This window comes from Somniosus microcephalus, chromosome 12 (genome assembly GCF_052327205.1).
Source record: "Somniosus microcephalus isolate GS21.2 chromosome 12, FLI_Smic_1.0, whole genome shotgun sequence".
Lineage (NCBI taxonomy): Eukaryota > Metazoa > Chordata > Chondrichthyes > Squaliformes > Somniosidae > Somniosus > Somniosus microcephalus.
In genome coordinates, this window is record NC_140998.1 from 190505970 (window position 1) to 190519094 (window position 13125).

The following is a 13125-nucleotide window of genomic DNA, read 5'->3' on the forward strand; positions in this document are numbered from 1 at the left end:
CCATTGTTCAAGAAAGGGTGTAAGGACAATCCTAGTAACTACAGGCCAGTCAGTTTAATATCAGTGGTGAGTAAAGTTTTAGAAACAATAATCAAGGAAAAGATAATGGGCACTTGGATAGGTTTCAGCTAATTAAGGAGAGCCAACATGGATATGTAAAAGGCAGATCATGTTTGACTAATCAAATTAAATTTTTTGATGAAGTAACAGGTAGGATTGATGAAGGGAATGCAATGGATGTTGTCCACATGGATTTTAGGAAGGCATTTGACAAGGTATCACATAGAAGGCTGGTTAACAAAATTGAGGCTCATTGAATAGGTGGGTCAGTGGCAGCTTGAATAAGGAATTGGCTTAAGGACAGAAAACAGCGAGTTGTGGTAAATGGCTGTTTTCCAGACAGGAGGATGGTAGACAGTGGTGTTCCCAAAGGGTCAGTGCTGCGGCCACTGCTTTTTTTGATATATATAAATGACATGGATATTGGAATACAGAGTAGAATTTCTAAATTTGCCGATGACACCAAACTTGGGGGTGTGGCAAACAGTGAGGATGATACCAATCGACTGCAACAGGACATAGAAAGGCTAGCAGAATGGGCAGACAAGTGGCAGATGGAATTTAATACAGAGAAGTGTGAGGTGATGCATTTTGGCAGAAGGAACAGGGAGAGGCTATATACACTTAATGGCACAGTTTTAAAGAGTGTGCAGGGACAGAGGGACCTGCGAGTTAATGTGCATAGGACCCTGAAGGTGGCAGGACATATTGAGAGAGTGGTTAGCAAAGCATATGGGCTTCATAAATTGAGGTAATGAGTACAAAAGTAGAGAAGTTATGCGGAACCTTTATAAAGCGCTGGTTAGGCCACAACTGGAGTGTTGCATCCAGTTCTGGTCATCACCCTTTAGGAAGGATGTGAAGAGCCCTTGAGAGGGTGAAGAGGAGATTTACCAGAATGGTTCCGGGCATGGGGGATCTTAGCTACAAGGACAGGTTGGAGAAGCTGGATTTGTTTTCATTAGAGATTGAGGGATGATTTGATAGAGGTGTACAAGATTATGATGGGTTTGGATAGGCTAGACGGGGAAAGGCTGTTCCCACTAGTTGATGTTACAAGGACTAGGGGACACAGATTTAAGGTTTTGGGCAAGAGATACAGGAGGGACGTGAGGGAAAACTTTTTTACATAGCGAGGATCTGGAACTCACTGCCGACGGAAGTAGTGGAAGCGGAGACACTCAGGCCTAGAAATTCAGTGGGCTGTGCCACCAGTTTGCGCCCAAAGAGGCCACTCAGAGGCTTTAGCGCCACTGGCCACACCTCCCGCGATATTTAGCAGGGCGCTAATGGCGGCGTTAGCCTGTAGCGCTGCGCCGCCACCGATGACGTCATCGGTGTGCGCAGCACCCCGCTCCCGCCCCGATGAACATATTTGGTCGCGCCCGCCTCTTTAACGCCGGTCGCAAATCGCGACCGGTTCACAGGGCCTACCTGTGGCGGTAGTGGCGCTAGTTAAGGTGGAGGTGCGGCCGGCCGCTTTTTCGGCGGCCGCCTGCCAGCACCTCCGTCCCCGGCCTCCTAAACCTCCCCCCCCCGCGGCATTGCCGGCTGTTTCCCGAGAGCCCGGCACTTCTCCTTGGTGCCAGGCTCATTTGCCGGCACTCGCGATCGGGGATCGCGCTGTTGCAGGCACCTCCCCCTTAACAGTGGGAGGAAGGCCTGCAGTACCGCAGCATGCCGTGCCGCAGCGTGTGGCGCTGCGGCCCTTAGCGCGCCGATATTCAGGGTGAGCGCCCCAAGCGGGGTGCGGGGAGCCTCGAGTAGCGGCCCGCTTCCGTTTGGGGCGCAGAAACTGAATATCGGGATGGCGCAAGTGGCTCCGCTCGCAGCGGTAATTCCGGCGCCCAGGCGAGCTTGGCGCCCCAAACGGCGCCCAACTGAATTTTTAGCCCTCAATGTTTTCAAGGGGAGACTGGATAGGCACTTGAGGGAAATAAACTTGCAGGGCTATGGGGATAGAGCGGGGGAATGGGACTGACTGGATTGCTCTACAGAGAGCCGGCACGGACTCGATGTGCCGTTATGACTCTGTGACATGAGATAACAACCTCACATGGAGCTACTTCACCTCAGGCCACCATATATTTAAGAAAGGAGTGAAGCTCAATGTTAAAGCTCAATGGCAACTAACATTAGCTGTAAGCGCAGCTGTGCCAATCTAATAAGCTTTTTTGTGGTGTCGCTTTCAGAAGCAAAGCACCCTCGCCATATAGTGACCATCATATGCTTATATAGTGTAGTATCTGAGAACACTGCTTTGTGGTGATGTGTACTATGCAAGAGAAAAAATAAATAAATACTGGACCAAGACTTTAAAAGATAAATTTAAAATTGAAATGAAGGTCACATACACATTGTATAAATGTAATACTGCATATTTGTTCTTGTGACAAAGACCTGTACAATTCATTATGAGTTGTGTTCGCCTTCATTCATAAAGAATTGTGTTCAGTAGCAACTTGTGCATAGTGCTTCCATAAATAATCTGCTTTTTGTTCACCCTGGAATTAAGGATGAGTAAATGATACTTAAGAAAAAGGATCTATGATCGATTGTATTTTGAGGGAATTTTATGTGAACATCTCCATAGCATAATAACCTAATAATTGCTAGGTGAGCTCAGCTTTTCTCAGTGCTGAAATCTCTTAATTAGTGTGATTATTATATAAGCAGCCAAATTATTCACAAGATTAGCTTCATAAGCTTAAAGGACAATGTTTTGTCCTCTTGTCTCTGTATGTAGGGACTTGCCTTTGCTTTCAACCTGTTAGCATAAATTTTCAAAAATTCCCATTGAAAATGCTTGGACTATTCTAGTAGTGATCTCACTGTTCTCAAATGACACAGAGGCCAATACAGTTTTACAAGGGTGTCACCTTTACAAAATAATGACACCTGATTAAATTAATATGTTGAGTGTAAATGTTAAATTTTAAGTGTGAATTATATGAAAATTTGTGAGCAGTTTAGTGATGATACTATGAACATTTGTTATATTTAACACCTCTGCTTATAGGTGTAGGAAATGCAATTTAATTATTTCTATTATGAAATTTTAAACTGCATCATTATTTGTATATATCTTAGTTTTGTTTTGTATTAGCATGGCACCAAAGTACTTTAGTATGGTACCAAATGCTGCAGCCTTATCCATTTGAAAATGTTCATTTTCTCTCCTTCATGGTATATTGTGCCACCCACCATGAAAATATAAATGGATCACTGTTAGCGGATTTTCCCGTAGTAACTGTCGTAATAAAGGGTTGTTAGTCCAGCAACAATAACTCTGCTTAGCTTTTAGCCCGAGTAGTTTTATAATCAACAAGCTTTATTTGCATTGACTAATAAGAGTATTAGGTTTTCTATAACTGTTCTACAATATTATATTAAATGGACAAGGTGACATGCAAATAATATAAACTGGTTCCCAGGCCTGGAGTAATCACGTTTGGCTCTCTAGGCTGCCTGCATTGCTGTGGCTTCCGACTGACCCTGAGAGTGCTCCAAACCCCAAGAGAACAACAGATTTTGGTTCCTAAGGCCTCAAGCGACCAGCTCCAGCCCTCCAGGCTCCTGACCACCCCGATAATGCTCTGCTCGTGGAGGGTGGGAGGAGCAGGTCGGAGGGAGACAGGTTCTATTCTTATACTATCGGATACCTTGGGCTGTGCCTACGTACAACATAATATGTAGGTGCACGTTTGCAGAGGCCGCATATTTAGGTGTTTACCCCACTTCTAATCTTTTCGGCCTCCAATTCTGTTCCACAAGTTTTGTTTATTGTACTTTTAAGTATGTAGGCCAATCTTTATCCTTTACTGTGGTATATGGTGTCTTGGCCATTTCTTGACCTGGGTGTTTATTATTCTGTCTACTTTCCAAACGGTCTTTGGTCATACATTAGCTAGAGAGCTAAAAATGCTAACCAAAGCTTGCTGGGATACTTCGACTATTTTAAGATATTCTAACAATCACCAAATTCATCTTCATGGGCCCTACCAATTGCTGTATGAGTCTAGCTGGGAATGGGTGATGAGGTTGTGAATCATACAAATTAATTTATTTTTCTTTCCTCTCATTAGATATCTTTGCACTTCTGCCAACCTAGAAAACCAGCAAAAGCTGGCCATCAGTTTCAAAAAAAATGATGTTGTCTCGGAAAAGCTGACAATTCAAGAACAGCCCCTGATTATAGGGAATCAAGTCTGAAAACAAGTAATTGTACTGAAATTGCAATGGGACACTTGCTTTTTGTAACTTAAGCTGCAGATGAAAAGTTTCATCACTTCTAGTGCACAGAAAAAATATAATTCCATGGAAATGTATTTTGCAACAGTGGTGAAATTGGACATTGCGGAAAGCATTTGCAAGTGCTGAAGGTGTAAGATTTATTTTCTGCAGGGAATCTAGGGGCGTGCCACCTCTGGAAAAATTTGATTTTTCACACTTTTTTTGATGCACTATCAAAAATTTTGGAGTACACTTTGCGCTAAAAATAACTTATCCTGTAAGGGTTAAGGATATTTTAAATATGAAATTAAAACAGCAGTTACAAGTGATGTATAACCATCAAAAATTATGCATTGAGTGGAGGACTTAAAAGCTGGCTGACAGAAACACTACATATGAGACAGGGTTATTTGGTAATCTCAAAGTAAAGGATCCTCTGGGGAAGAGTAATCATAATATCATAGAATTTCACATTGAGTTTGAGAGTGAAATACTTCAGTCCGAAACGAGAGTCTTAAACTTAAATAAAGCCAATTACATAGGTATGAGGGGCGAGTTGGCTAAGATAGATTGGAAAATTAGATCAAAAGGTATGAAGGTAGATAAGCAGTGGAAAACATTTAAACATCAACATTCTCAATGAAAATACATTCCATTGAGAAGTAAAAACTCCACGGGAAAAGTACTTCATCCGTGGCTAACTGAAGAAGTTAAGGATAGTATTAGATTATAAGAAGAGGCTTATAATATTGCGAAGAATAGTAGTAAGCCTGAGGATTGGGAGAGCTTTAGAAACCAACAAAGGATGACCAAAAAATTGATAAAAAGGGAGAAAATAGATTATGAGAGTAAACTAGCAAGAAATATAAAAGCAGATTGTAACAGCTTCTACAAGTATGTAAAAAGGAAGAGAGTATCAAAAGTAAATGTTAGTCCCTCAGACACTGAGACCGATGAAATTATAATGGAGAATAAAGAAATGGCAGAGAATTTAAACAAATATTTTGTATCTGTCTTCAGAGTAGAAGACACAAAAAGCATACCAAAAATAGTGGGGAACCAAGGGGCTAATGGGAATGAGGAACTTAAACTAATATCTGTTGGGGAAAAGTACTTGAGAAACTAATGGGACTAAAAGCCGACAAATCCCCTGGACCAGATGGCCTACATCCTAGGGTTCTAAAGAGGTAGCTGCAGAAATAGTGGATGCATTGGTTGTGATCTTCCAAAATTCCCTTGACTCTAGAACAGTCCCAGCAGATTGGAAGGTAGCAAATATAACCCTGCTATTCAAGAAAGGAGGAAGAGAGAAAACAGGGAACTACAGGCCAGTTAGCCTGACATCAGTCGTCAGGAAAATGCTGGAATCCATTATTAAGGAAGTAGTAACAAGGCATTTAGAAAATCATAATATGATTAGGCAGAGTCAACACGGATTTATGAAAGGGAAATTGTGTTTAACAAATTTTTTTGAGAATGTAACTAACAAGGTAGATAAAGGGGAATCAGTGGTTGTAGTACATTTGGATTTCCAAAAGGCACTTGATAAGGTGCCACATAAAAGGTTGCTAAAAGGATAAATCTTCATTTAGAAAGACACAGATTAATCAAGGATAGTCAGCACGGATTTGTTAAGGGAAGGTCGTGTCTGACAAATTTGATTGAATTTTTTGAGGCGGTAACAAGGAGGGTAGATGAGGGTAGTGCATTTGATGTAGTGTATATGGACTTTAGCAAGGCTTTTGATAAGGTTCCACATGGCAGACTGGTCACGAAGTTAAAAGCCCATGGGATCCAGGGCAAAGTGTCAAGTTGGATTCAAAACTGGCTCAGAGTCAGGAAGCAGAGGGTAATGGCTGATGGGTGTTTTAGTGACTATAAGGCTGTTTCCAGTGGGGTTCCACAGGGCTCAGTACTAGATCCCTTGCTTTTTGTGGTATATGTCAATGATCTAGACTTGAATATAGGGGGTATGATTAATAAGTTTGCAGATGATACTAAAATCGGCTGTGTGGTTGATACTGAAGAAGGAAGCTGTAGACTGCAGGAAGATATCAATAAATTGGTCAGGTGGGCAGAACAGTGGCAAATGGAATTCAATCCGGAGAAGTGTGAGGTAATGCATTTGGGGAGGGCTAACAAGGAAAGGGAATACACATTTAAATGGTAGGACACTGAGTAGTGTAGAGGAACAAAGGGACCTTGGAGTGCATGTCCACAGATCGCTGAAGGTAGCAGACCAGGTAGATAAGGTGGTTAAGAAGGCATACGGAATGCTTGCCTTTATTAGCTGTGACATAGAATACAAGAGCAGGGGGGATATGCTTCAACTGTATAAAACACTAGTTAGGCCTCAGCTAGAGTACGGCGTGCAGTTCTGGTCACCACATTTCAGGAAAGATGTGATTGCACTAGAGAAGGTACAAAGGAGATTTACAAGGATGTTGCCGGAAGTAGAGAATCTAGCTATGAGGAAAGACTGGATAGGCTGGGTTTGTTTCCCTTGGAACAGAGGAGGCTGAGGGGAGACCTTATTGAGGTGTATAAAATTATGAGGGGCCTAGATAAAGTGGATAGAAAGGACCTATTTCCCTTAACAGAGGGGTCAAAAACCAGGGGGCACAGATTTAAAGTAATTGGTGGAAAGTTTAGAGGGGGGTGAAGGGGAAATTTCTTCACCCAGAGGGCTTTGGGGGTCTGGAACTCACTGCCTGAAAGGTTGGTAGAGGCAGAAACCCTAACCACATTTAAAAATACTTGGATGTGCACTTGGGATGCTGTAACCTGCAGGGCTATGGACCAAGAGCTGGGAAGTGTGGTTAGGCTAGATAGCTCTTTGTTGGCCAGTACGGACACGATGGGCCGAAATGGCCTCCTTCCATGCTGCAACTTTCTATGATTTCTATGAAATAAAAGTGAAAGCAAGTATACCCCAACAGTGAGCCTCTTACAGAGTGAAGGAACAGAGCGATCGAGGAGTGCAGATATACAGAGCTCCAACGATGGGGAAACTGGCGATAAAAAGACAAAAGGGATATTGAGCTTTATATAGAATTTGCTGATTATCTAATGTAAAATTTGTACAAGAGATTGGTTAGGCCCACAGTTGGAACATTGCGTGCAGTTTTGGACACCCCACTACAGGAAGTATATTAGAGCCAAGGAAAGGATAGGATTATTTCAATAGAGGAGGAAGTTAGAAGACATTTTTGCCACATAGCGGGTTATTACAACGTGGAATAATTTACCCCAAGTGACTATTATGGCAGAGTCAATAAGGTCATTTAAAAGCAAATTGAATAAGTTTTGAAAATATAAAAGAATATGGGGAAAGGGCAGTGAAATCGACAGACAGCTGCAGTGAAAAGCTAGCATGATTGGTCTAATTGTCACTTTCTGTGCTGCAAATTCCATGATTCTATTAACTCCTTGATATATTGCTGAAAGATCAATATTTGGAAATAATTCCACTGGACCATCTCAACCTTACTAATAACCTATTTATTTCACCAGAGAAAGACCTTAGTCATTCATGAATTATCAATTATCAGGTCTTGCTAACTTGTGGAACAGTCAGAGTATTTTACGGTTGCCATTATGTAGCCTCAACTTATTGCAAATTACACAGTGCTTATGAAAACATTTATGAATCAGTCATTTTCACTGACATTCACAGCAAAAAACATCCACTTACTTGTAAGGTTTTTGCGGAAGAATGCGGATTTGAGTCTTGTCCAGTTTTTTCTTCAATTTGTTCCGTCCTGCCACTGTGTTTGCCTTTGCCTTCTTATTTGTTTTATCAAACCCAATCACCTGTTCAGCAAGATGTGGAATGGAATAATGGCTGCCTTTCTTGTCACCAATTTTAGGGAAGTGTGGAGAACCATTTCTCTTCTCTTCTGCAAGTCTGGACAGAAGTTCTTTAAATACTGTGTAAAAGGCATAACATTGAATTAACCAAAGAAGTTTTCTGATCACTGATGATTTTTTTGATTTTATAACCAAAGAGGTTTCTGCTACAACACAGATTTCAGGGGGGAAATCTGTACAATGCTATATTCGGAACTCATACAAGAACCATAGAATTTATATGGCCAGTACAATCAATAGCTGACAGGTGCAATGCACATCATTGACATTGAAGCTGAAGAGACTTGAAGCTCAATTTATTACACGTGCTCTGGTGCAAAGCACAATATAATAATTGAATGGAAAACAGAGTATGAGTTAGGTGGTCTCACTCACTGCATTCAACAACTTCTTATGCATTATCCTTCTATAATGAGTGAAATTCCTCAGATAATGAAGCAATCCGTGGCCACATCCAGCAATACCTGGACAATATCCAGGCTTGGGCTGATAAGTGGCAAGTAACATTCATGCCACACAAGTGCCAGGCAATGACCATCTCCAATAAGAGATGGTCTAACCACTACCCTGTGACATTCAATGGCATTACCCCCACCATCAACAACTTGGGGATCCCCCTTGAAAAGAAACTTAACTGGACCATCCACATACTGAGGCTACAGGAGCAGGTCAGTGTAATGATCAATAACATGTCATCCTATAGTGGACACTAGGTGGAGCCGTAGAGCTGTGTAGAACTGTATATAGCTGTATGTATAAGACTACACTACCCAGCTGTATATATATTAAGACTACATTACCCATGAGGCACTAGGCTACCCACAAGGCAACAGTCAAGATGGAAGCCTCTACAGATACTGTACCTAGTCCACATGGGCTCAATAAAAGTGTCTAGCAAAAGCTCGCTGTGTTCATAATAAGAATGTCTATTTATTAATGAACATAAGAGTCAGAGGCTGGGTATTCTGCGGCAAGTGACTCACCCCGTGACGACCCAAAGCCTTTCCACCACCTACAAGGCATAAGTCAGGAATCTGATGGAATACTCTCCACTTGCCTGGGTGAGTGCAGCGGCAACAACACTCAAGAAGCTCGACACCATCCAGGACAAAGCAGCCTGCTTGATTGGCACCCCATCCACCACGTTAAACATTCACTCCCCCCACCACCAGCACTACCAGGCTACAGTGTGGACCATCTACAAGATGCACAGCAGCAACTCGCCAAGGCTTCTTCGACAGCAGCTCCCAAACCCGTGCCATCTCGCATCTAGAAGGACAAGGGCAGCAGACGCATGGGAACACCGCCCCTTCCAAGTCACATCCTGACTTGGAAATATATCATCGTTCCTTCATCGTCGCTGGATCAAAATCCTGGAACTCCCTCCTCAACAGCCCTGTGGGAACACCTTCACCACATGGACTGCAGCGGTTCAAGGTGGCTCAAGGACAATTAGATGGGCAATAAATGCTGGCCTTTCCAGCGACGCCCACATCCTGAGAATGAATACAAAAAGATGAACCAACAGGGTGTGAGTGATGGGTTTTTCTGTGGTATAGACTTCTTGGAACTGGATCAAGATGGCCTAAATTCATTTTGTGTAGGCCCCTTACATTCAGCAGTAACGACTCAGTCCGTCAGTCCAGCGTGGATTTTAATCCTGGTCCTAGAAGTGGAATGATTATGTGCTACATTAATGCAGCATCCAGTCCAGACATTGCTGAACAATCCCTGAGGCCGTTCCTTATCAATGCACTGCAAACACAGCAACCGAAGTGCGACTGTGCGGAGGCTTTTTGGATGCACTACAATCATTACTAAACAAAGCTTTGGTATCAGGGTACAACTGATTTATAAACAGTTGCTAAATATTAAAATTATTCAACAGCCAAACACAGGCTAAACCACAGGGAAGGAAGATTGGACAAAAAAATCTTAACTGGGTCTTCTAGAGCAACAACTGAAGGGGACTGGTTATCCACTGAGCCTCAGAGAGACTAGGAAACGAGGCAGGAAATAAATACTTCTTTAATTTACAATATCTGCAATAGCCCAGAATATCACTTCACACCACTGCATCATTATTTCAGTCAACCATATATCTTTGCTGGTCTTAAGAAATGCAGCTACTGTGAAAATAATGTATATTAAAAAAAACTGTTCATGTAAATTGCATCTATGAAATTATAGCTGTATATAAAAACCTACCAAACAAGTTTGTTTTCACAGTGATAGACAAATGAATGTTGTTCCTAAGAATTTCCAAGGCTTTAGGTAGCTGAATATTCTTAAAGTTTTGTCCATTGACTTCCAGTATCTGAAAAACAAGGTCGCCTTTACTCTTGATTGGCGTCAAATGTGTAATTAAATTTCAAAAGACTGTCATACAAGCTAACATTGCCATTCCTGCGTTCCATTTTCTCCTTCAGAACTGTTATAGGTCAGCGAGAAAATCCCAAAAGCATAATTCTAAAAACATTGGCCCAGACATTCCGATCCCTACAGGTGGGTACACGCTGTATACCCACCCGTAGGGACATCGGAAATGCCTGTTTCAGGCATGCAGACTGCTCTCGACAGATCGGACGCCTGCCCTGGAGGAGGGCCTCTGCGGGCAAATCGTTTTCTGGAGCCCCTCTGCCCGCAGATAACCTTTAGAATTCTTACGCCTGGTAAAAGCAGGCGTAAGGCCTCATTTTACCAGGATAAGAGATGAAAATATATATATTTTTTAATTTCAGTGATTTATCATTTAAAAATACTTTTAAAAAAGTTAAATTTATTTTTAGCCCTGTAAAAAACTTTAATTATTTGTTTAAAATATTTAATTTATTGTAATTTCAATTAATTTTAAAAATGTGCTTTAAAAAAATGTATTTAATGTTTTGAAGTGTTTTTGGGGTGATCTCCATTGATATATTTGACAGGTCTCTCTGTCAAGTGTATGAAGGCAGATTCCCTTCTTTGATTGTCTCCCCATGGCCCACGTGATCCCAGGGACACTTGCGAACCACATGCACCCCTGGGATACGTAGGCCCTGCACACTTGGAGTTCGAGAGGCCCAGCATTGGAACTATACAAACCTCGGGAGCCCTCAGGTAAGTGCATAGATTTTTTCCAGATCGGAGGCTTCCGCACGCGGGAAGCCTCCAATCGGAAAATAGGGCCCATTGGCTCCTCAAGAAGGTAATAAAGACTGACCCTAACTTAAAATGTATCATAAAGAGAGGACAAGTCATAGCTCACCATGCAATACAATGAATAACTTCACAAGTGAAGCTTATTGTAGCTGTTACTTTATGGGAACAAAATTCTTCTAGTTGATTAGTGAAAAAGTCAGTATGAAGGTGGTGACAGAATTACATCAAATGGTCGGCTACGTGATATATTCTCTTCATAATACTTCTTGTATGTTTCCAAACACAACATGCTTCAATTAGTGCTTTTTCAATTTTGTCACCCAAGAAAGTCTGATTTATGATGTCACTTTGTGATTGTGATGGTTGTACTTACAAAAATATCATTCTAAACACCACTACTGCTAGAAACAGAAGATAAAATCAACAATGAATTTCCAGCTTTCATTTCATGAGTGCAGGGACATAGGGCCGACTGATCTAAATCAGTTTTAAATGGTTAGGAATTGGTACTAATGGTGCCAGACTGGGATTGTGCTAATAGCACTCAAGTTTCATAGATCCACATTTGCATAATTATTCACAGATTCCAATGCAGATTTTGGGCAGGTGCATGGAGCATTCTAGGAAGCAGAAAACTGCATGCAAATGAATTTTAAAGGAACAGGACAATTCAAGGTAAATGTCACAATAGGGAGACAAAATTCTGAAAGGCTTTAGAAAGGCTCAAAAATATCTCAATACCAACTTGTATTTATATAGTGCCTTTCACATAATAAAACGTCCCAAGGCACTTCACCGGAGCGTTATAAAACAAAATTGGACACCGAGCCATATAAGAGCATATTAGGGCAGATGACCAAAAGCTTGGTCAAAAAAGTAGGTTTTAAGGAGCATCTTAAAGGAGGAAAGAGTGGTAGAGAGCCAGAGAGATTTAGGGAGGGAATTCCAGAGTTTAGGGCCTAGGCAGCTGAAGGCACAGCTACCAATAGTTGAGTGGTTAAAATCGGGGATGCTCAAGAGGCCAGAATTAGAGGAACACAGATCTCTCGGAGGGTTGTGGGGCTGAAAGAGATTACAGAGATAGGGAGTGGCAAGGCCATGGAGGGATTTGGAAACAAGGAGGAGAATTGTAAAATCGAGGCCATCCGATCTTGAAATGATTTCAACCCATTAAGAGACTTTTGCCAAGACTTAACCAACAGAAGATTAAGAAATGACAGGGAAAATTGAAAGGAAAAGAAACCCCATACACAGGCAGGAATCTGCAGGCAAGTGAAAGAGCAGCCAACACCCAACTCTCTGTTTAATGGCTGCTAATTGGAAATAGCACTGCATAAGATGGTAGGAAGGAAGGATTGCCTACTGTGCCACTCCACAGCAGCATCCTTTAAAGTTCATATTGCAGCATGCCTGAAAGGTGTTAGAGGTAAGTTTGAAGTCGCACCAGACTGGCACTAATGGCTGCGCCAATCTTTTGCTGCATCTTGGAGGATGTAGCTGCATAGGTGGGTGAGCACAGATCATCGTTTGTGCAGACTTTCCTTCTTTGCATCACTTCAGTGGTTTTCCTCCATTAGTACCAGTAATGGTACTGGGGGAAACAAAATAGAATAAATGGCACAAAGACTTATGACAAGCTAAGTGCCAAAAAGGAAAATAAAACAGGCCAGAAACGGTCTAAAAACTGCTGAATGAATTCTTTTACTGGCTCTTTCTACTTATTTTCCTGTGCAATTCAGTTCCCTAGGAACTGTGGATGTCTATTTATATAAACAAAATTTGGAAGTGCCATGCACCCAGTGTGAAGGCTTTAAAAAGACA

The 13125-nt window shown here is 41.8% G+C and overlaps 1 protein-coding gene and 1 pseudogene across 1 annotated transcript in view; both read right to left on the reverse strand.

Moving 5' to 3' along the window:
* The window catches only part of LOC147109791 (histone-lysine N-methyltransferase PRDM9-like), a 502134-nt pseudogene that overhangs the window by 436401 nt on the left and 52608 nt on the right, over window positions 1-13125 (reverse strand).
* Window positions 1-13125, reverse strand: part of LOC147109794 (rap guanine nucleotide exchange factor 2-like) — a 97410-nt gene that overhangs the window by 61169 nt on the left and 23116 nt on the right. Inside the window, exons 6-7 of the mRNA XM_086003886.1 lie at window positions 10372-10480; window positions 7988-8222 (exon numbers count right to left, since the gene is read on the reverse strand). Of these exons, the coding sequence (XP_085860012.1) occupies window positions 7988-8222; window positions 10372-10480 (344 nt within the window). The remainder of the gene's footprint in view (window positions 1-7987; window positions 8223-10371; window positions 10481-13125) is intronic.